The 23,448-nt window shown below is 40.1% G+C and overlaps 3 protein-coding genes across 6 annotated transcripts in view; 1 reads left to right on the forward strand and 2 right to left on the reverse strand.

The window, feature by feature from the left end:
- The window catches only part of LOC127378859 (frizzled-7-like), a 4,609-nt gene extending 2,628 nt beyond the window's left edge, over window positions 1-1,981 (forward strand). The window contains exon 1 of the mRNA XM_051428179.1: window positions 1-1,981. This exon is cut by the window's left edge and continues 2,628 nt beyond it. The gene's annotated coding sequence lies outside the window, so the exon portion shown is untranslated.
- LOC127378862 (oocyte zinc finger protein XlCOF6.1) lies at window positions 1,979-23,441 on the reverse strand. Of its 3 annotated transcripts, none has more exons than XM_051428183.1 (5): window positions 23,391-23,441; window positions 13,988-14,321; window positions 4,897-4,923; window positions 2,604-3,731; window positions 1,979-2,275 (listed from the first exon to the last, which is right to left on the reverse strand). In XM_051428183.1, exons 2-5 carry the CDS (start codon window positions 14,022-14,024, stop codon window positions 2,232-2,234), a joined length of 1,236 nt encoding a protein of 411 aa, XP_051284143.1. In that variant the 5' UTR covers window positions 14,025-14,321; window positions 23,391-23,441; the 3' UTR covers window positions 1,979-2,231. The 3 variants fall into 3 exon arrangements, with proteins under 3 accessions (XP_051284143.1, XP_051284142.1, XP_051284144.1); XM_051428182.1 differs by lacking the exon at window positions 23,391-23,441 and adding an exon at window positions 14,451-14,542; XM_051428184.1 differs by lacking the exon at window positions 23,391-23,441 and adding an exon at window positions 14,474-14,534.
- Window positions 16,554-23,448, reverse strand: LOC127378860 (zinc finger protein OZF-like). 2 transcript variants are annotated; one of them, XM_051428180.1, is made up of 3 exons: window positions 23,391-23,448; window positions 22,928-23,261; window positions 16,554-19,061 (listed from the first exon to the last, which is right to left on the reverse strand). In XM_051428180.1, exons 2-3 carry the CDS (start codon window positions 22,962-22,964, stop codon window positions 17,644-17,646), a joined length of 1,455 nt encoding a protein of 484 aa, XP_051284140.1. In that variant the 5' UTR covers window positions 22,965-23,261; window positions 23,391-23,448; the 3' UTR covers window positions 16,554-17,643. The 2 variants fall into 2 exon arrangements, with proteins under 2 accessions (XP_051284140.1, XP_051284141.1); XM_051428181.1 differs by having other exon boundaries at window positions 23,414-23,441.

Raw genomic sequence — 23,448 nt, forward strand, 5'->3', positions numbered from 1 at the left:
GTGGGTTATAATGTAAACGATCACAGACCTGTTGGATCAATAACTTCCAGCCGGTTTGATCAGGAATGTGTTTCTATGTAAATACACTCTTCAAAGCAGCATGTGTCTCTTTTTGTACTTTGTGCAGTTTTTCAGAATAAAATGTAAAAAGTTGTGAAAAGTCTGCAGCTACAGTTCAGATCCTGAAACCTGATCCTCTCTCTTCCCTTTTGTCCTGAGACCCTCCCCGAGCCTCAGAGCCTGAAACCAGAGCGGTCTGACCTCCTTCCAGGAACACAACGCACATTTCAGCCTGTTCACTCGTTCGTTTAATGACACACACACTGATTCACTGCTGAGGCTCGTTCATGGAGAAAAGTTGCTCCTAACTTTTCTCCAGTGTGAAATGAATCCAGAGGAAGTTGTCTGCTAACTGCTAACAGCTCATCCACAGATTTTAAAAGGTACATTAATATTATAATGTAGTTAAAGCAGAAGTCTTGTTGGTGGTGTGGCGCCCTCTGGTGGTGAAAACTGTCTGCTGCAGTTTCAGTGTAAAATCAGTAAATATAATAACTAATGTAAGTTGTTTATGTCTAAAATAATGAGAAATATGTTCACAAAGATCATTATTTATCAGTGTAATGATTAAAAAAATGAACAGGAACAGGAAACAAAGTTCAGCTGGTTGTTGTTGTGATCTACAGGAACTATTGTTAATTATTAAACTGATGAATGAACCTTTAAAGCTGCTTTACAGATCGAGGAGCCTCTCAGCAGTTATAATATTATCATCAGAACATCGGAACCAAATCAATACAAACTTTAATATTCCAGCAGAAAATAAATCACAGTAATCTGAATTTAAATAAAGTTTTTAGCTTTAATTTAACATAAAGATATTTACACATAAAATGACCTATAAATACAACATTCACATTAATGATATTCAGCTTTATTGATTCTAAATGCAGCTCTGATGTATCAATAATTAATGATCATCATTATTAAATTACTGATTATTTAGAGACATTTTTTTACATAAAAAGTCAGATATATTTATTATTTAATAAACTGTAAAAAAAATTAGTTTAAAATTAAAGTTTAATACTGTTAATAAGTTTATAAAATGATGTAAAATTAGTGACATTATCAGTAAAAGTATTAGTTGTGTATTTGAATGGATTAGTTAGTGAACTGACAGATATGTTGTATAATGATGGAAGTTGAATAAATGTTGTTTATCAGTGTATAAGCATTGGTAAACTGTCCAAATACAGTTGTTATCAGTGTAAACAGCAATAATTACTGTAATCTCACAGATAATGACTTTTATTACAGTTCTATAACTTTTAACATTCACATTAAAATAATAATAATCCAATAATAACAGCACTCTGCTGTAAATGTAAGTCTGATTATTGTATTATAGCAGAGTTCACCTGGATTTATAGATCATTGTATTTACAGTGTAAATATCTGTCATTAAACATTATAAAGACAGAAAGTTAGAGAAATCTGAGTTTCTGTCAAATTAAAGTTAAAAATAGTTTTTATTAAGTTATTTTCTGTTATTTTAGTGCATTTTCTGGCATCCAGCTGCTGGAATATTAATATTTTTTCTTTTGGTTCCTTTAAATATTTTCTTAAAACTTTTCTTTTTGTGCTTTTAGGAATATTTGATGTTTTTATTTTCAATGTTTGTATTCTTATTTATTTGTTTGTTTATTAATCAGTGCTCGAGTTCTTATTGTCATTTTATCGGCCTGGTTTGGTTTTTATTTGTTATCTCTATTCAGCACTTTGGAACATTGTTAAGAGTTAAAATAGAGAATAAAGTTTATTATTATTATTATTATTATTATTATTATTGATTACTGATTGTTTGGCCGATTGTCTTCTTCTTCTTCTTCTTCTCCTCAACCATCAATACATCTGATCAATAAAAATGAACCAACATGTTCTTTGTTGAAGAGTTTTACAATAAAAAGAAACAAACTGGTGGGGGCTCACTTTTTATTTCACACACTGATTATTTACACTTGATGCCACAGACGATCAATAAATTAACTATTTCCAGACGATCAATCGACACATTGCTGATGTTTCTCAGTAATTGACGGTTTCCAGAGGATTCCTGTCTAAAGTCTTCAGCAGAAATTAATATTGAATGATGGAAGGCAGCTGGTTCCAGTGATTGATTATATCTGAAGTTGCAGTGACTGGACAGTAACTGTGAGACTGCGCAGAATTCAAGGTTGAATTTGTGTTAATTGTTCGCAGCTTCCTGGAGGAACTAAAACAGAAATAAATAATGTTATTTAAAGGAAAGTTGAGTCAACTAATGCTGACCCAACTGCTGTGCAGCTGGAATAAAGTACGTGCAGCCGATGTTATACAGAAATAAAAACAGAGTTAAGGGTCCAGAATGTGGCAAGAATGTAAAATAAAAGTATGTTTTAGTTTTATTAGTGTATAATAACCTACAATTATAAACCGTTGTGTTCGTATTTATATGTACAGACGGTCCACCAAAGGAACACCGGCGCTTTAGATAATCACATGGAGCAGAAGTTGTTCTGTCAGCTGTGAACGGTCAAACCGCCTCAGTGACCTTTATTTACCTCCGCTGCTCTCTCCGGTACATTTGTGTTTCTTCAAGATGTGCAGCTGAGTGAATCTCCTGTCGCACACGCTGCAGCTGAACGGTCTCTCTCCCGTGTGAACTCTCAGGTGGCGGCTCAGATTCCCTCCTTCGCGAAACGTTTTACCACAAACGGAACAACTAAACGGTTTCTCCTCCGTGTGAACGGTCGAGTGTCGCGTCAGAGTTCCCTTATCTCGAAATCTCCTCCCGCACACTGAGCAACTGAAGGGTTTTTCCCCCGTGTGGACACTTGAGTGCTGCGTCAGATGTTCCTTTCGTGCGAATGTCTTCCCGCAGACGGAGCAGCTGAATGGTCTCTCCCCCGTGTGGATTCTCATGTGTTTGGACAGTTTGCTCCCTACGCTGAAGCTGGCTTTACAGACGGAGCAGCTGAACGGTTTCTCTCCCGTGTGAACTCGTATGTGTGAGGTCAGAGTGGAGCTCCGGGCGAATCCTTTGTCGCAGAAAGGACAGCTGAAGGGTTTCTCTCCCGTGTGGATCCTCATGTGCGTGACGACGTTCCCTCTCTGTTTGAAGGTTTTCTTACAGACAGAGCAGCTGAAATGTTCTCCTTCTGAGTGCAGTCTCATGTGAGCACTGTACGATTCCTCCCGGGTGTAACTCTTCCCACAGATTGAGCAGCTGAAGTGTTTCTCCTCAGTGGGGACATCACTGTCCTCCTGCACGTACACCCTGTAGCCGAAACTCATTGCACATTCAGAGGAGCTGAACGAGGTGTCTCCTGTGTTACACTCCATAATCCTCACAGGTCCTTCCTCGTCACGCAACCGGCGCTCTCTGGTGTCCTCCCAGTCCCAGCTGTCGTCACTCTCTGGCTCAGAGGAGTCTGATGTACTGTCGTCAGTGGCGGTTTCTGGTCCTCCACAGTCTCTGTTCTCTTCAGCGTGATGAAGCTGTGAAGACTGTGGTTTCTCTTCGTGGTCTTCTTCAGTCTTCACAGGGAGAGGAGTGAATGTGAACCCTCCAAGCTGCTCTCCCTCCTGACTGGTCCAGAGTTCCTCCTGTTCCTCTTTAATGTGTGGCAGCTCTGGTGGTCCCTCCCTCCACTCCTGCTCTTCTTTAATCACCAACAGCTGCCGGACGTCTGAGGAGAACAATGACAACACGTTAAAATCAAACTACAATATATATATGACAGTAATATATCTGTTTTATATCTGTAATATATCACTAATATATCTGTATTATTATATCTGTAATATATCTGTATTCTCTGTATTATATCTGTAATATATGTTATATAATCACTAATATATCTATTATTATATTTGTAATATATCTGTATTATTATATCTGTATTATATCTGTATTATTATATCTGTAATACATCTGTATTCTCTGTAATATCTGTAATATATCTGTTATATATCTGTATTCTCTGTATTATATCTGTAATATATCTGTAATATATCTGTTATATATCTGTAACATATCTGTATTATTATATCTGTAATATATCTGTATTCTCTGTATTACATCTGTAATATATCTGTATTATATCTGTAATATATTTGTAATCTCTGTATTGTATCTGTAATATATCTGTTATATATCTGTATTCTCTGTATTATATCTGTAATATATCTGTATTATTATATCTGTAACATATCTGTAATATATCTGTTATATATCTGTAACATATCTGTATTATTATATCTGTAATATATCTGTATTCTCTGTATTATATCTGTAATATATATGTAATCTCTGTATTGTATCTGTAACATATCTGTTAAATATCACTAATATATCTGTATTATTATATCTGTAATATATCTGTAATATATCTGTATTATTATATCCGAAATATATCTGTAATTCCTTTTATTAATGTGATCAATAAACTGAGGATCAATATAATAATGTGATCAATAAACAGAGCCTCACTATAATAATGTGATCAGTAAACAGAGGGTCAATATAATTATGTGATCAATAAACAGGATCAATATAATAATGTGATCAGTAAACAGAAGATCAATATAATAATGTGATCAATAAACAGGATCAATATAATAATGTGATCAGTAAACAGAGGATCAATATAATAATGTGATCAATAAACAGGATCAATATAATAATGTGATCAATAAACAGAGGATCAATATAATAATGTGATCAATAAACAGGATCAATATAATAATGTGATCAATAAACAGGATCAATATAATAATGTGATCAGAAAACATCAATTAATTGATTAATTAGTCAATAACTATATTGATTAGCATTCAGAGACTCACACTCACCTGAATCACCTTCATCCTCATCTGCACCTGGAACACAACAGATATTGATCATTCAGCAGATATTGATCAGTCAGCAGATATTGATCAGTCAGCAGTGGTGTTGCTCAGTCAGCAGATACTGATCAGTCAGCAGTGGTATTGATCAGTCAGCAGATACTGATCAGTCAGCAGATACTGATCAGTCAGCACTGGTATTGATCAGTCGGCAGTGATATTGATCAGTCAGCAGTGGTATTGCTCAGTCAGCACTGGTATTGCTCAGTCAGCAGATATTGATCAGTCAGCAGTGGTATTGATCAGTCAGCAGTGATATTGATCAGTCAGCAGTGGTATTGATCAGTGTACGAGTAACCCTAACCCAGAGTACGGCTGTAATAAACCAAAGAAAATCTTGGTCGACCGAAGTCCTGAAATTTCGACTAAAAATCGACTGGGGGGGGTCACGGAAAATGTTAAGATTAATTAGCTGTGCAGTACTTGGTAGCCTTGTCCGCCTAAATAATAATATAAATAAATATAAAAAAAAACAGTAGGCTATTTGCAGTATATTAAATCGTTTTTGACCTCATTATTTTGCACTGAAATGACACACTCAAGTCTGTCGGCTCTGACAGCGTTGCATCATGCGCACCTGCGCAATATCATAGCCTATGATTTCCGAAAATAGTACTTTGTCAACTAGTGATATGAGCACAAGAACTGTTGAGGAATATGCAACATAATTTAGAAAATTGTTTTTGTCATATGTTATAATAACTCACAGACACTATAATTTCAGCCACTCTGTGCATGTCCTTGCACAGAGTGAGGCTGAACATAGGAGCTCAGCTTCGCGGCTGAGAGTGGAATAGACTATTAACTTAAAGCTTTTACTCTTAAACACAAAAGGCACGTCCACTTTAATAAAAAAAGATAAAGCATAGGCTCAAAACAAATACAAACAGTGGGCACAGCGCAATTGTGCATTAGGCTCCAAAAAATAAAAAATAATAAAGTGCCCAAATCCAATAAATAATACTAGAAATAAATGTGCACAATAATAAAAGGGAACCATAAAAGTACAACATGTTATTTAGCCACATTTTAAACCGAAACAAAATAAAGTGCATAACAACAACAACGTAGGCTCACTCAGAACAAATAAAAAATAAATAAATCAAATGCCCAAATCCACAAGTATTTCAAATAAATGTGCAAAATTATAAAATGTTATTAATGTCAAAAACGAAATAATGGAAAACAATGAAATAAACAAATGGCTACTCACTCACAGAGAGTACAATCAGTGTCCACTGTCCACAAACTATGCACACTTTTTTGTGTTGCATGCGAGAAACACTAGCATATCCACGTTCTTTGGAAGGAGACAACTTCTTGCTTTATTGACAATAAATCCCGCCTTGGAGAAAATGCGTTCAGAAGGCGTGGATATTGCAGCGATACAGAGCAGTCGCTTTGCAACTCGGGCCAGGCTCGGGTATCTGTCTTGGTTTTTGTTCCACCACCCCAATGGTCCAGAGTCAATTTTGGTTCTGTCCTGAAGATAGTTTTTCATTTCTTCTGTGCTTCTCCCACCTGATTCTGTAGAAACCAGATCTTCCTCATCTCCGCACAACAGCATAGCAATCTCCTTCTCTTTGTCGGTTTTCAGTTTTTTTGACACATGTTGCTCCTCACCGCCAGGTTCACCTGTGCCTGTGGCTGCGCTGAGTGCACTCAGTCGGTCTGCGAGCTGTGCAACTACTGTATAGGCCTTGTCTCGTTTGGCATCATCCAGAAAAGACAGCTGCTTAAAACGAGGGTCTACTACTGCAGCTGTAATATATACACTGTTGGTCATCATCATTTGGTTTTTAAACTCCCACCTACTGTCCATTCCTTTGACCAGCTTGCTTTTAATTTTTTTGGTAATGGGGCTGTCATCATCCGTGATGGCCAGGTGACGTTTCTTTAAGTTTGCCAGCATGTGTACTGTTGCAGACAGGGACGTGTTGTCCTCTTCAGACAGCAGCTCGGTCAGGGTTGTCATCGGTTTCAGCACATTTTTAATGTCCTCTACCGCATTCCAGTGTGCTGTGGTAAGGTCCAGTGTACTGCTGTCACTCTTCTTCGTAAAGTTTGGGTCAGACAGCAATGCGGGAATGGGCCAGCGTTGCTCCAGCTGTCGCTCCAAAATTGAAAATGTTGAGTTCCAACGTGTAGACACATCCTGAATTAGTTCATGCTGAGGGACATTTTGCTGCTCCTGCTTCTGTTTTAGTCCAGTTTATGCTCTGTGCCCGTTTTTGAAATGTCCCACCAGATGACGCAGCCACGGCACGACAAATTGGCTCTTGTTTGAGTGCAGCGTTAATACAGAGCTGGAATGTGTGCCCGGCGCACCTGACGCCCTGCATCTCTGGCCATTCATGTGATTCCTTTAGTGTTTGCACACAGAGTGCCATATTAGCCGCGTTGTCACATAAAACAGAAACTCTCTTTGCTTCTGGAATTCCAAAGGTATCAGCAACTTCAGATAATCGCGCAGCAATGTTTCTTCCTGTGTCCGCCTCTTCTATTTGTTTTGTCTCAAGCACAAGACTCTGTGCTTTCCAGTCTCCATCAATGAAATGGGCAGTCACTGTCATATAGGACTCCATTCTAAGAGATGTCCACATATCTGTGGTCAAGCTCAGTGCCTCGCTGTGTTGTATTAATTCTGAAACTTTCTTTTTGAGTCCCTCATATTTTGCAGTTAGTGCATGCATGATTGTGTGGCGTGCTGGCACTGTATATCCTGGTTCCAAAACTTTTAACAAGTTCTTAAAACCTTGGCCCTCCACAACAGCAATTGGCCTCATATCCTGAGCAATAAAGTTGACAATTCCTTCCGTGACATTATTTTTGCGTTTGGATGATAGAGGAGGCTTAACATCCAGCGTGGTCTGGGTTTGTCTGGGAGATGCTACCGTCATTGAGGGCGGGTGCGCCTGCAGTTATAAAACGATTATTAGACTAAAACATTGAAATATTTCAATTCTGATATGTTCATATAGCCTACTCAAAACAGACGGGGCAACCTAACGCAGACAAGTTAGCTTACCGTTTTTAGGTGATATGCCATGTTTGTAGTCAAGCTGTGATATGCAAACTGTTGCTTGCAAACTTTGCATTCGCCTTTTTTTCCGTTATCTATTTTTGTAAAATGCTGCCACACTGCCAATGTTTTTGACATGGTAGAGGAGGACTGACTGTAAATGAAACGCTCACAATTAAATAAATAATCAGCAAACACCAAACCAAGGCCTTCTAGTACTTTCTTCAATCTGTCTCCAGTGGGTAAAGCTAATCCAAAAAAAGGGGTGTGTTCTGAAGACAGACTGTTACCTGTGAAACAGGGGTGCTCTGAAAACACCCCCATTAGCAATTAGTGCTTTCTACCTGATGAAATTAACACGGCAAAAAAATCGACCAATCAGAATTTTGGTCGAGCCAGAACGTATCGACCAATAAATCAACTAGTCGACTGGGAGATTACAGCCCTAGTGCAGAGAAGCTCATACAGGAGAGAGAAGTTTATTTCTAAAACCTGACAGTCAAGAGTTGGGACCAGGAAGCAGAGCTGCTGTCTTACACACTTCTCTGCTCTTCCATTAGTACAGTCACCCACCCAAAACCCCATAGAGACTGTGTCTGTCCCCCGACCACCTAAATTATTTCAAGAAATACAAACAAGAAGAGATCAAAATAAAAATTAAAACCAACTCCTCAGTAGCACAAAATAAGAGAATGAAATGTGGACTGTTAAATATCAGGTCTCTGTCCTCTAAAGCTGTTTTAGTGAATGAATTAATATCAGATTATGATATTGATTTACTTTGTCTTACTGAGACCTGGTTGTCCCACGAGGAGTATGTTAGCCTAAATGAATCCACACCCCCCCCTCTCCCCCCGTCATATTAATACTCACATTCCTCGAGGCACTGACCGAGGAGGTGGAGTAGCAGCCATATATGATTCGAGCGTTTTAATGGACCCTAAACTTAAACTAAATTATAATTCATTTGAAAGCTTGTTCTTAGTCTTTCTCACCCAAACTGGAAAACACTGCAGCCAGTTCTATTTGTTATAGTGTACCGCGCTCCTGGACCGTACTCTGATTTTATATCTGAATTCTCAGAGTTTTTATCAAGTTTAGTCCTTAAATCAGATAAAGTAATTATTGTAGGTGATTTTAATATTCATGTGGATGTTGACAATGACAGTCATTTATCTCATTAATAGACTCAATTGGCTTCTTCTTCGTCTGAGTGTAAATAAACCAACTCATTGTTTTAATCATACTCTTGACCTTGTTCTATCATATGGCACTGATATTGAACATTTAATAGTCTTCCCACATAATCCTTTCCTATCTGACCCTAACCCTTAACTTTTTAATTCATACTATTAGATTATAAGCCATTAGGCAAAACTTCCTACAGCAGATGTCTATCTGACAGTGCTGTAGCTAAATTTAAGGAAGAGATTCCTTCAGTGTTTACTTCAATGCCATGTCTGAATATAACAGAGTCCTATAATAACTTTAGTCCCTCTGAAATTGATAATCTTGTCGATAGTGCTACAGGCTCACTACGATCAACATTAGACTCTATTGCTCCTATAAAAAGGAAATTATTAAAACATAGGAGACTAGCACCGTGGTATAACTACCAAACCCGCCAGTTAAAACAAATAGCTAGGAAATCTGAAAGGAAATGGCGCTCTTCCAAATTATCAGAATATCGCTCAATTTGGCATGATAATCTTAAAACTTATAGAAAGGCCCTCCGTAATGCCAGAGGAGCCTATTACTCAGCACTAATAGAAGAAAATAAGAATAACTCTAGGTTCCTCTTCAGCACTGTAGCCAGGCTGACAGAGAGTCACAGCTCTATTAAGCCACATATCCCCATAAACTTAAGTAGCAATGACTTCATGAGCTTCTTCTATAATAAAATTATTACTATTAGAGAAAAAATGTATCACCAACTGCCATCAACACTTATCAGTGGCTCTCCAAGTTCAGGAACTTTAACTAATGTAAACTCAGATATATATTTAGACTGTTTTTCTGCTATCGATCTTCATCAGTTAACTTCAATCATTTCTTCATCGAAGCCATCAACCTGTCTATTAGACCCGATCCCAACTAGGCTGCTTAAAGAAGTTGTTCCCTTAATTGGCACTTCTTTACTGGATATGATTAATCTTTTAATATGGATATGATTAATTTCTTTATTATCAGTATATGTACCACAGTCCTTTAAAGTAGCTGTAATTAAACCCCTTCTTAAGAAGCCCACTCTTGACCCAGGGGTTTTAGCTAACTATAGACCGATCTCTAACCTCCCCTTCCTCTCTAAGATTCTGGAGAAAGTAGTCGCCAAAGAGTTGTGTGACTTTCTACATAACAATAGTTTATTTGAGGATTTTCAGTCAGGATTTAGAGTTCATCACAGCACAGAGACAGCTCTGGTTAAAGTTAATAATGACCTTCTGATTGCTTCTGACAATGGACTTGTCTCTGTACTTGTATTATTAGATCTTAGTGCTGCATTTGACACCATTGACCATAATATTCTTTTACAGAGACTTGAGCATCAAATTGGCATTAAAGGAACCGCACTAAGCTGGTTTAAGTCATATTTATCAGATCGCTCGCAGTTTGTACATGTTAACGATGAATCTTCAGTAAATACTACAGTTAGTCACGGAGTTCCACAAGTTTCTGTACTTGGACCAATACTATTTACTTTATATATGCTCCCTTTAGGAAACATTATTAGGAATCACTCCATTAACTTTCAATGTTATGCAGATGATACGCAGTTATATCTATCGATGAAGCCCGATGAAATTAATCAATTATCTAAATTACAAACATGTCTTAAGAACATAAAATCCTGGATGACCTGCAATTTTCTGATGTTAAACTCAGAAAAAAACGAAATTCTTGTACTTGGCCCCAAAAACCTTAGAGACTCACTGTCTAAAGATATAGTTACTCTAGATGGCATTAACTTGGCCTCTAGCACCACTGTCAGGAATCTTGGAGTTATCTTTGATCAGGATTCGTCATTTAACTCCCACATAAAGCAGACCTCTAGGACTGCCTTCTTTCATTTACGTAATATTAGAAAAATTAGACACATCCTATCACAGACAGATGCAGAAAAACTAATCCATGCATTTGTTACTTCAAGGCTGGATTACTGCAACTCTTTATTATCAGGTTGCCCCAATAAGTCCATTAAAACGCTCCAATTAATTCAGAACGCTGCAGCACGAGTACTGACAGGAACTAGAAAAAGAGATCACATCTCTCCTGTACTAGCTTCTCTGCATTGGCTCCCTGTAAAATGTAGAATTGAATTTAAAATCCTCCTCCTCACCTATAAAGCTCTTCATGGTCAGGCCCCTTCATATCTTAAAGAGCTCATAGTACCCTATTACCCCACTAGAACACTACGTTCTCTGAATGCTGGGCTACTTGTGGTTCCTATAGTCTCTAAAAGTAGAACAGGAGCCAGAGCCTTCAGTTACCAAGCTCCTCTCCTGTGGAACCAGCTTCCAGTTGTGGTTCGGGAGGCAGACACCCTCACCACATTCAAGAGTAGGCTTAAGACATTCCTCTTTGATAAAGCTTATAGTTAGGGCTGGATCAGGTGAGTCCTGAACCATCCCTTAGTTATGCTGCTATAGGCCTAGACTATCGGGGGATTTCCCATGGTGCACTGAGCTCCTCCCTTCCTCTCTCTTTCTGCACTCATTCATGTCCCATTAATGCATGTTACTAACTTCACTTCTTCCCCGGAGTTCTTGTGCTTTCTCGTCTTGCAGGTTCTTATCGATCCTGGTGGAGCCTCCTGCCATGGTCCTGCTTGACTGCACTTGCCAATATGACTGATATTATTGTTATTATTGTTATCATAAGTATTATTATTGCTACGGTCACTGTTGTTGCTGTTGTCACTGCTCATTGTCCCCAATCGTTGCTGTTGTCATGTTCATCATCATCAGTCACTACTATTAGTGTAGTTGTTGCTACTGTTGTTGCTGTGCACCTGTCTGTCTGTCTGTCTGTCTCTCTCTCTCTCTCTCTCTCTCTCTCTCTCTCTCTCTCTCTCTCTCTCTCTCTCTCTCTCTCTCTCTCTCTCTCACCCCAACTGGTCGAGACAGACGACCACCCACCTAGAGCCGAAGGATCTGTCCTAGGTTTCTGCCTTTTAACAGGCAGTTTTTCCTTGCCCTTGTCTCCAAGGTCTTGCTCATGGTGGTACTGTTGGGTCTCTGTAATTAATGTTAAAGAGTTCGGTCTAGACCTGCTCTATTTGAAAAGTGTCCTGAGATAACTTGTTATGAATTGGCGCTATACAAATAAAATTGAACTGAAAATTGAAAAATTGAATACGATCTCTTTTCCTAGTTCCTGTCAGTACTCTATGGAGGACTAAAAGTGCCTACATTAAATAAATAAATACACCATCAAATTATTACTTAAATGTGTCATTAGTTTATTAAAATACGGATTCATTTTATTACACTAAACAAATACCGTAAAGACTAGAAAAGCTGTGCTGGTTAAAATAGAAGCTCCCCATCAAAATTTAGAATCCTCAATAATTAATTGATTATAGGTCTGGGTCCGCATAGGACGGTGTCTGGGTCCGGACTCGGACCACGGTCGGCCTGTTAGTGACCTCTGACCTAGAAAGTTCATGAAGATCTTCCTGGCACTTCAGACCAAAGCAAGGGATCAGGCTAGATTCGCATTAGCCCCACCCACTGAGTTTGATGGATCAGTTTGACAGATTAAAGTAATTCATGAAATACTTAAATAGTGAATTAATTATATCTGTATTTTACATAAAATTAATCGGTATTTTAATTAACTAATGACACATTTAAGTAATTATTTAATGGTGTATTTATTTATTTAATCGTGGCACTTTTAGTCCACTTTTTTTTTAGTGATATTGATCAGTCAGCAGATATCGATCAGCAGTGATATTGATCAGCAGTGATATGGATCAGCAGTGATATGGATCAGCAGTGATATTGATCAGCAGATATTGATCAGCAGTGATATTGATCAGCAGATATTGATCAGCAGTGATATGGATCAGCAGTGATATTGATCAGCAGTGATATGGATCAGCAGTGATATGGATCAGCAGTGATATGGATCAGCTGATATTGATCAGCAGTGATATGGATCAGCAGTGATATGGATCAGCAGTGATATTGATCAGCAGTGATATGGATCAGCAGTGATATTGATCAGCAGTGATATTGATCAGCAGTGATATTGATCAGCAGATATTGATCAGCAGTGATATGGATCAGCAGTGATATTGATCAGCAGTGATATTGATCATCAGTGATATGGATCAGCAGTGATATTGATCAGCAGTGATATTGATCAGCAGATATTGATCAGCAGTGATATTGATCAGCAGTGATATGGATCAGCAGTGATATTGATCAGCAGTGATATTGATCAGCAGTGATATGGATCAGCAGTGATATTGATCAGCAGATATTGATCAGCAGTGATATGGATCAGCAGTTATATTGATCAGCAGTGATATGGATCAGCAGTGATATGGATCAGCTGATATTGATCAGCAGTGATATGGATCAGCAGTGATATGGATCAGCAGTGATATTGATCAGCAGATATGGATCAGCAGTGATATGGATCAGCAGTGATATGGATCAGCAGTGATATGGATCAGCAGTGATATTGATCAGCAGTGATATGGATCAGCAGTGATATGGATCAGCAGTGATATTGATCAGCAGATATTGATCAGCAGTGATATGGATCAGCAGTGATATGGATCAGCAGTGATATTGATCAGCAGTGATATTGATCAGCAGTGATATGGATCAGCAGTGATATTGATCAGCAGTGATATTGATCAGCAGTGATATGGATCAGCAGTGATATGGATCAGCAGTGATATTGATCAGCAGTGATATTGATCAGCAGTGATATGGATCAGCAGTGATATGGATCAGCAGTGATATTGATCAGCAGTGATATTGATCAGTGTGTGGAACCAACCTGCAGTGTGAACAGCGTCCAGTAGTGTGTGTGACATTGTCTCTCATTGACAGCAGCTGCTCCTCCACACACACACTCCGTTACACCTTCGGCTCCGTCTATTTCCTGCTAGCAAGCTAAGCTAAGTGCATTAGCTCGCTGTGGCGGCGGGAGATCGTTGTCATGGTAACCGCTGGCAGACTCTGTTCACGCGGATCCTTCTGGACTTTGGGACATTTGGTCTCCGTGAGAGACAGTTTGGTCTCTATGGAAGCTGCTCCGACCCGCTGTGAGGCCCGGTTCCGGTTCCGGTTCCGGCTCCGTCTGCGTCCTGCTAGCACGCTAGGCTAACCTCCTTTAGCATCAACAGGAAGTGAGAGTCCAGTTAAAGCACACACACAGACATATATATAACGTTATATATATAGAGATAGATACAGATAGATACAGATATAGATATATATAAATATAGATATAGATATACAGGCTCTGCTGCTGCTCTCACACCGGATCTGAAGCGGACGGACGCGGTTAGCATGTTGGCATGTTAGCCGCAGGAAGGACGCTCATTCCGCCCTCCTCTGATTGGCTAGCGTCCGCTGGTTAGTTCAGGCACGAGGAGTGCTGATTGGTTAGCGTGAGGCTGAGAGTATCAGTGTAAGCCAATCAGAGGCAGAGGAAGGCGGGACACCGTCATAGCAGGATTTCAAAATAAACGCGATCGAAGCTTTTATTTTGAAAATGAAAATGAATCCAGTTAATTGTTTCATTTTATATGAAATAAATCTGTATTATATAAATTATTGATCCTTTTTGCTAAATCATGGTTTATAACTATCAATTATAAAAAGTGTTTTTTTGAGTGAACTCAAACTTTATATAAAATATATAATAATAAATAATACTGTAAAACTTCAATAAACTTTATTGATCTAATTTACTGTTTGTAAATAAAGTTAAAATTCAGACCGTATCTCTCAGGGCTCGGTTCTTGTCCTGCAGTTACTGAGTTCAGGCCAGCTGACAGTCTTGCCTGGGCCCGGGACGAGATAATCTTAGATGGCCCCCCCCACGCCCAGATCTCTCCTTTTCCCTATATAATAATAAATGCTATATATTTTCCATAGTTGACTTTTTCTCTACTTCAAAGGAGAACAGCAAGCATGGTAGGCAAAATAAGGCCTTTTTTGAGCTGCTATATACTATCCAGTCCCTATCGATGTTTTCCCTTCCATTGTGGGATGTGGAATGTGTCAAATAGTTTGGGAATTCCCTGCCCTCTGCATCTGCTGGCAATTCCTTTGCCCTCTCTGAGAAAGGCGTTCATTTGGCCATCACACGTACGAGGTTCACTCTATCAGAGTCGGTCATTCTAGTTGGCCATAATGCAGGATCGCTGAAATTAAGTGTGTGATCAGTCTCTGATCCATTCTGCTCAGACTCTCCGACGGGGCCGCTCCACTGTGACTCTCTCTCTCTTTCTCTCTCTCTGTCTCTCTCTCTCTCTCTCTCACCGGTAGCCTGACTCTGTCCCTCCGCTCCAGGGCAGCAGGCCCCTCCCGCATCACTCTCTCTGTCACCTGACTGCAGCTGGATCTCTCTCCTCTCTGTCTCATCCTCTCTGACGGAGCTACCAAACTCAACTGTTTCTGTCGGAGATAACGTGTTGTGTCAGGCTTTTATACCAGCTGATGGACGTTAACATTAGAGCTTTGACTTTACCAGTTCCAGCTTCACCGTCACCAACTTTTTTGAAATATTTGTTTAGAAAATCTCTAAGGCCTCTATTTTCTTCTTCTCTTCTTCTCTTTTCTTTCCTTTTCTGAGCACCGGACTCGTGCTGACCGGACATTTTGAGCGTACTGAACTTCAAATCAAATGACAACATCAAATTTTGATCAGTGGCCAAACCATTTTTGTGTTGGGGGTGGGGGGGTTCTTGACCACTATTTCATGGACATTTAGGAAGAAAACAAATAAAAAGCTTTTATGTAACTCAAATATTACATATTTTTTCCACAAATAGGCCTATTTTTATTTTCATTTTTTTTAAATGATTCCATAATTTAATGAGGGCACAGTTCTAAAGTGAAGGGAAGAAGTGAAGTTAGTAACATGCATTAATTGAACATGAATGAGTGCAGAAAGAGAGAGGAAGAGAGGAGCTCAGTGCACCATGGGAAATCCCCCGATAGTCTAGGCCTATAGCAGCATAACTAAGGGATGGTTCAGGACTCACCTGATCCAGCCCTAACTATAAGCTTTATCAAAGAGGAATGTCTTAAGCCTACTCTTGAATGTGGTGAGGGTGTCTGCCTCCCGAACCACAACTGGAAGCTGGTTCCACAGGAGAGGAGCTTGGTAACTGAAGGCTCTGGCTCCTGTTCTACTTTTAGAGACTATAGGAACCACAAGTAGCCCAGCATTCAGAGAACGTAGTGTTCTAGTGGGGTAATAGGGTACTATGAGCTCTTTAAGATATGAAGGGGCCTGACCATGAAGAGCTTTATAGGTGAGGAGGAGGATTTTAAATTCTATTCTACATTTTACAGGGAGCCAATGCAGAGAAGCTAGTACAGGAGAGATGTGATCTCTTTTCCTATTGGATCTTTATTATTTTAATGTGAATGTTAAAAGTTATAGAACAGTAATAAAAGTCATTATCTGTGAGATTACAGTAATTATTGCTGTTTACACTGATAAAAACTGTATTTGGACAGTTTACCTTATACACTGATAAACAACATTTATTCTACTTCATCATTATACAACATATCTGTCAGTTAACTAATACATTAAAATACACAACTAATACTTTTACTGTTAATGTCACTGATTTTATATCATTTTATAAATGAATTTAACAGTTTAATCTCTTAAATAAACTGTTTACAAAATGTACTTTAATCATTTTATGTGAAAAAAATGAAATTTTCTTTAAATAATCAGTAATTACTGATTCTTTACAGTTACAGATTGTTCACGTTATTTTACATTAAAAATGGAAATTCACAGGATGGTTTTGCTTATATATATATATGTGTGTACATATATATAGTATACAGAAATGTTTACAGTTTAAACAAACACATCGATTGTTTCCTTTTTAAAAGGCCAAAATAAACAAGTAAACATAGTAACATATGACATGAAGACGCCCTGAAGACGTTCTGAAGACGATCCGCCTCTGGGCCGTTCTTGTGGGATTCGAAGACGTGCGGCTCACAGAGCCAAACTGCGACACAGACACAGATTTCTAAAGCCGAGCCCGTGGGATTTCGGGGTTAGTTACAATATGACCAGTTGTACTGATCCGGTTTAACCAAACATTCTCTGGTGGAGCTCCGCTAACACTCATAAAGACAGTCGATCCATCAGCTCGCCATTTACTGCGGAGTCCGTTTGTGTTTCCTCAGTGAGATCGTCAGGTAGATAACACAAACACAATCCTTTGTTTCAGCACTGGTTGTTCACACGGACTGATTTCAGTCAGAGAACAGTTACTCTACAGGTGACATCAAACACTTTAAAGAAATAAACTGAATCCATTATAAACCAATGATTGGTGTCACAGCAAGAGAGGAGGAGAATCATTTAGTAACAACAGGTCAATGATCATGTGACTGTTTTTCAGCTGGACTTGGTCTCAGGTTTGTAGTCAGTGTTTCGGAGCAGCCTCACTTACCGCTGCTCTCACCAGCACACTTGTGTTTCTTAAAAATATCAAGGCGAGAGAATCTTTTATCACAAACCCTGCAGCTGAAGGGTCTCTCTCCCGTGTGAATCCTCGTGTGTCGTCTCAAAATCCTCCGATCTCGAAATCTTTTAGCACAAACTGAGCAAGCGAACGGTTTCTCCTCCGTGTGGACAGCCAGGTGTTGTTTCAGAGTTCCCTTCTGAGCGAATGTTTTACCACAAACAGAACAACTGAACGGTTTCTCCCCGGTGTGGGTTCTCATGTGTTTGGACAAGGTGCTTCTGTCACTGAAACATTTAGTGCAGACGGAGCATGTGAACGGTTTCTCTCCTGTGTGAACTCTTAAGTGTGTGGTCAAACCAGAGTTGACTGCAAATCTCCGACCGCAGACAGAGCAGCCAAACGGTCTCTCTCCTGTGTGCGTTTTCATGTGTTTGGACAAAGTCTTCCCGACACTGAAACTGGCCTTACAAACGGAGCAGCTGAAAGGTTTCTCTCCCGTGTGAACTCTTAGGTGTGAGGTCAGCGTGGAGCTTCGGGCGAACCTTGTACCGCAGACGGAGCAGCTGAAGGGTTTCTCTCCTGTGTGGATCCTCATGTGTTGTCTCAGAGTCGTCTTATGTGTGAATCTCGTGCCACAGAAAGGACAACTGAAGGGTTTCTCTCCCGTGTGAACTCTCATGTGCGTCACAACCTCTCCGATCCGAGGAAACGTTTTATTACAGACGGAGCAGCTGAAGTGTTTTCCTTCTGAGTGAAGCCTCATGTGGTCCTTTAAGGATTCCTTCAAGGAGTATCTTTTCCCACAGACAGAACAACCGTAAAGTTTCTCCCCTGTGTGGATCCCATTGTGTTTCTGCTGATGTCCCCTGTGGTCAGAGCTTGTAGCACATTCAGAGCAGCTGACTGATGTTTTTCCAGTATGACATTCTGGATCACTTCCAGGTACTTCATTGTTTTGCAGAGGGTTTAACCCTGACTGAGGTTCCCTGGTCTCCTCCCAATCATCAGTCTCATCAGTCTCAGGTTCAGAGGACTGTGACTTCTTGTCATCAGTAGCTGGTTGTAAAGGACTATCTGGATCTGAGTTCCTGGCTGCTTCTGGTCCTCCACAGTCCTCTCCATCAGCTGCTGTTTCCAAATGCTCTGCGTCTCTGTTCTCTTCAGTTTGGCTGTGATGAAGCTGTGAGGACTGAGGTTTCTCTTCGTTGTCTTCTTCAGTCTTCACAGGGACAGGAGTGAATATGAACCTGCTATCAGCATCCTCCTGTTCGAGCCCTCCAAGTTGCTCTCCCTCCTGACTGGTCCAGAGTTCCTCCTCTTTAATGTGTGGAAGCTGTGGTGGGTCCCCTGTCCTCTGCTGCTCCTCTTCTTTAACTACCAACAGCTGCTGGACGTCTGTGGAGGACAATGAAATACAGTTATTGAACGTGTGTGTGTCTCAGACTTTGTTCCAGTATCAGGTGTGTTAATGTCAGTAAGGTGTTCTTCTATTCTTACTATATATATATATATATATATATATATATATATATATATATATATATATATATATATATATATATATGTATTTATTATTATCATCATTATCTTTATATTACTGTAACTCTGATAATAACAGACCAGGTGTTTTAGTGTTGGAGAATCTACAGAACCAACGATGTGCAGAATCCATACGGACAGAAGGTTGAATGTTTATATCTGTGGAGACCAGCCTCTATTGGAGACCTGCCCTCTATTGGAGACCAGTCTCTATTGGAGACCAGTCTCTATTGGAGACCTGCCCTCTATTGGAGACCTTCCCTCTATTGAAGACCAGTCTCTATTGGAGACCTGCCCTCTATTGGAGACCTTCCCTCTATTGGAGACCTGCCCTCTATTGGAGACCTGCCCTCTATTGGAGACCAGCCTCTAATGGAGACCTCCCTCTAATGGAGACCAGCCTCTAATGGAGACCTGCCTCTAATGGAGACCTCCCTCTATTGGAGACCTCCCTCTAATGGAGACCTCCCTCTACTGGAGACCTCCCTCTAATGGAGACCTCAGAGACCTCCCTTAATGGAGACCTCCCTCTACTGGAGACCAGCCTCTAATGGAGACCTCCCTCTACTGGAGACCAGCCTCTAATGGAGACCTCCCTCTACTGGAGACCAGCCTCTAATGGAGACCTCCCTCTACTGGAGACCAGCCTCTAATGGAGACCTCCCTCTAATGGAGACCTCCCTCTACTGGAGACCAGCCTCTAATGGAGACCTCCCTCTACTGGAGACCTCCCTCTAATGGAGACCTCCCTCTAATGGAGACCTCCCTCTAATGGAGACCTGCCTCTAATGGAGACCTCCCTCTACTGGAGACCAGCCTCTAATGGAGACCTCCCTCTAATGGAGACCTGCCTCTAATGGAGACCTCCCTCTACTGGAGACCAGCCTCTAATGGAGACCTCCCTCTAATGGAGACCAGCCTCTATTGGAGACCTCCAGCTATTGGAAGTTTTACGATAGTTGTGTTATTGTTGTTATCAGCAGTGATATTGATCAGTCAGCAGATATATATTGATCAGTCAGCAGTAGGGATGTCTGATAATATTGTCCCTCCGATAATATCGGCCAATATTCACTAAAATATGTAATATCGGGAATTATTGGTATCAGGTTTTTATAACCGATGTTTGTTCTGTAGGTTTCAGCCTTTCCGAGCCTGCATGAACGCAGCATGGGACGTTTACCGGCGCGAGCTAGGTGACGTATAACAACAACAACAACACTAGACTGGTTGGTTGCTAACCGTGGCTAACAAGCAAACAATTTAAAGCTGAATGATTTTAATATTAACACAAAATAAGTGCAATGCACCTTTAATATTTGACCCTGCTCTGAGCTGTTCCTCAACCAAACTAACAATTGGCTTAGAATTTACATTAGCACTCCTTCAGGTGAATAATACAATTAAACACATTAACCAAAGCTAGCGCTTAGCAAGCAATTAGCGTTAGCGCTCCTTTCAGTATTAATACAATGAAAGTTGAAGTTGTTCTCTTATTTTGCACAGACAGTGTTTACATTTGGAAAGCCATGTTGCATTTATGTATGCATCCAGTGGGGCATCACAATAAAATTAGGCATCATGTGTTAACCTTTTAGGCGCCGGGTTTTATTTTTAAAAATATTGTGACTAAATTTCTAAGTGGTTTGAGATAGAGACAAAGTGTAAATGAGACAAATATTGAGAATGAACTAAAGTTTATCTAGGGAGTAAATGTCCACATCTAATTTGCATATTATGACGTGTTCTGTCGCAATTCTGCGACTTTGGCGCTTAAAGGGTTAATCCCACAACAGGAGATAAGTTGTTACCTAACAACAGTTCGGGTGTAAAAAGCCTGCAGATATCGGAATATCGGATATCGGCAGAAAAGCCAATATTGAGCATCCCTAGTCAGCAAAGATATCGATCAATCAGCAGATATATATTGATCATTCAGCAGTGATATGGATCAGCAGTGATATTGATCAGCAGTGATATTGATCAGTCAGCAGTGATATTGATCAGCAGATATTGATCAGCAGATGGTCAGCAGTGATATTGGATCAGCAGTGATATTGATCAGCAGTGATATTGATCAGCAGTGATATGGATCAGCAGTGATATTGATCAGCAGTGATATTGATCAGCAGATATTATCCAGTGATATGGATCAGCAGTGATATGGATCAGCAGTGATATTGATCAGCAGTGATATTGATCAGCAGTGATATGGATCAGCAGTGATATTGATCAGCAGTGATATTGATCAGCAGTGATATTGATCAGCAGTGATATTGATCAGCAGATATTGATCAGCAGTGATATGGATCAGCAGTGATATTGATCAGCAGTGATATGAAGTATTTGATCAGCAGTGATATGGATCAGCAGTGATATGGATCAGCAGTGATATTGATCAGCAGTGATATGGATCAGCAGTGATATTGATCAGCAGTGATATGGATCAGCAGTGATATGGATCAGCAGTGATATGGATCAGCAGTGATATGGATCAGCAGTGATATTGATCAGCAGTGATATGGATCAGCAGTGATATGGATCAGCAGTGATATGGATCAGTCAGCAGTGATATTGATCAGCAGTGATATTGATCAGCAGTGATATTGATCAGCAGTGATATTGATCAGTCAGCAGTGATATTGATCATTCAGCAGTGATATCGATCAGCAGTGATATTGATCAGCAGTGATATTGATCAGTCAGCAGTGATATTGATCAGCAGTGATACTGATCAGCAGTGATACTGATCAGCAGTGATATGGATCAGCAGTGATATTGATCAGCAGTGATATTGATCAGTCAGCAGTGATATGGATCAGCAGTGATACTGATCAGCAGTAATCAGCAGTGATATTGATCAGCAGTGATACTGATCAGCAGTGATACGGATCAGCAGTGATATGGATCAGCAGTGATACTGATCAGCAGTGATATTGATCAGCTGATATTGATCAGCAGTGATATGGATCAGCAGTGATATTGATCAGCTGATATTGATCAGCAGTGATATGGATCAGCAGTGATATGGATCAGCAGTGATATTGATCAGCAGTGATATGGATCAGCAGTGATATTGATCAGCAGTGATATTGATCAGCAGTGATATGGATCAGCAGTGATATGGATCAGCAGTGATATTGATCAGCAGTGATATTGATCAGCAGTGATATGGATCAGCAGTGATATTGATCAGCAGTGATATGGATCAGCAGTGATATGGATCGCTGATATGGATCAGCAGTGATATGGATCAGCAGATATTGATCAGCAGTGATATGGATCAGCAGTGATATGGATCAGCAGTGATATGGATCAGCAGTGATATTGATCAGCAGTGATATGGATCAGCAGTGATATTGATCAGCAGTGATATGGATCAGCAGTGATATGGATCAGCAGTGATATTGATCAGCAGTGATATTGATCAGCAGTGATATGGATCAGCAGTGATATTGATCAGCAGTGATATGGATCAGCAGTGATATGGATCAGCAGTGATATTGATCAGCAGTGATATTGATCAGCAGTGATATGGATCAGCAGTGATATTGATCAGCAGTGATATGGATCAGCAGTGATATGGATCAGCAGTGATATTGATCAGCAGTGATATGGATCAGCAGTGATATTGATCAGCAGTGATATGATCAGCAGATATTGTAGCAGATATTGATCAGCAGTGATATGATCAGCGTGATTTATCAGTGTGTGGAACCAACCTGCAGTGTGAACAGCGTCCAGTAGTGTGTGTGACATTGTCTCTCATTGACAGCAGCTGCTCCTCCACACACACACTCCGTTACACCTTCGGCTCCGTCTATTTCCTGCTAGCAAGCTAAGCTAAGTGCATTAGCTCGCTGTGGCGGCGGGAGATCGTTGTCATGGTAACCGCTGGCAGACTCTGTTCACGCGGATCCTTCTGGACTTTGGGACATTTGGTCTCCGTGAGAGACAGTTTGGTCTCTATGGAAGCTGCTCCGACCCGCTGTGAGGCCCGGTTCCGGTTCCGGTTCCGGCTCCGTCTGCGTCCTGCTAGCACGCTAGGCTAACCTCCTTTAGCATCAACAGGAAGTGAGAGTCCAGTTAAAGCACACACACAGACATATATATAACGTTATATATATAGAGATAGATACAGATAGATACAGATATAGATATATATAAATATAGATATAGATATACAGGCTCTGCTGCTGCTCTCACACCGGATCTGAAGCGGACGGACGCGGTTAGAAAGGTG

Source organism: Dicentrarchus labrax, unplaced genomic scaffold (genome assembly GCF_905237075.1).
Source record: "Dicentrarchus labrax unplaced genomic scaffold, dlabrax2021, whole genome shotgun sequence".
In the NCBI taxonomy this organism is placed as follows: Eukaryota; Metazoa; Chordata; class Actinopteri; family Moronidae; genus Dicentrarchus; species Dicentrarchus labrax.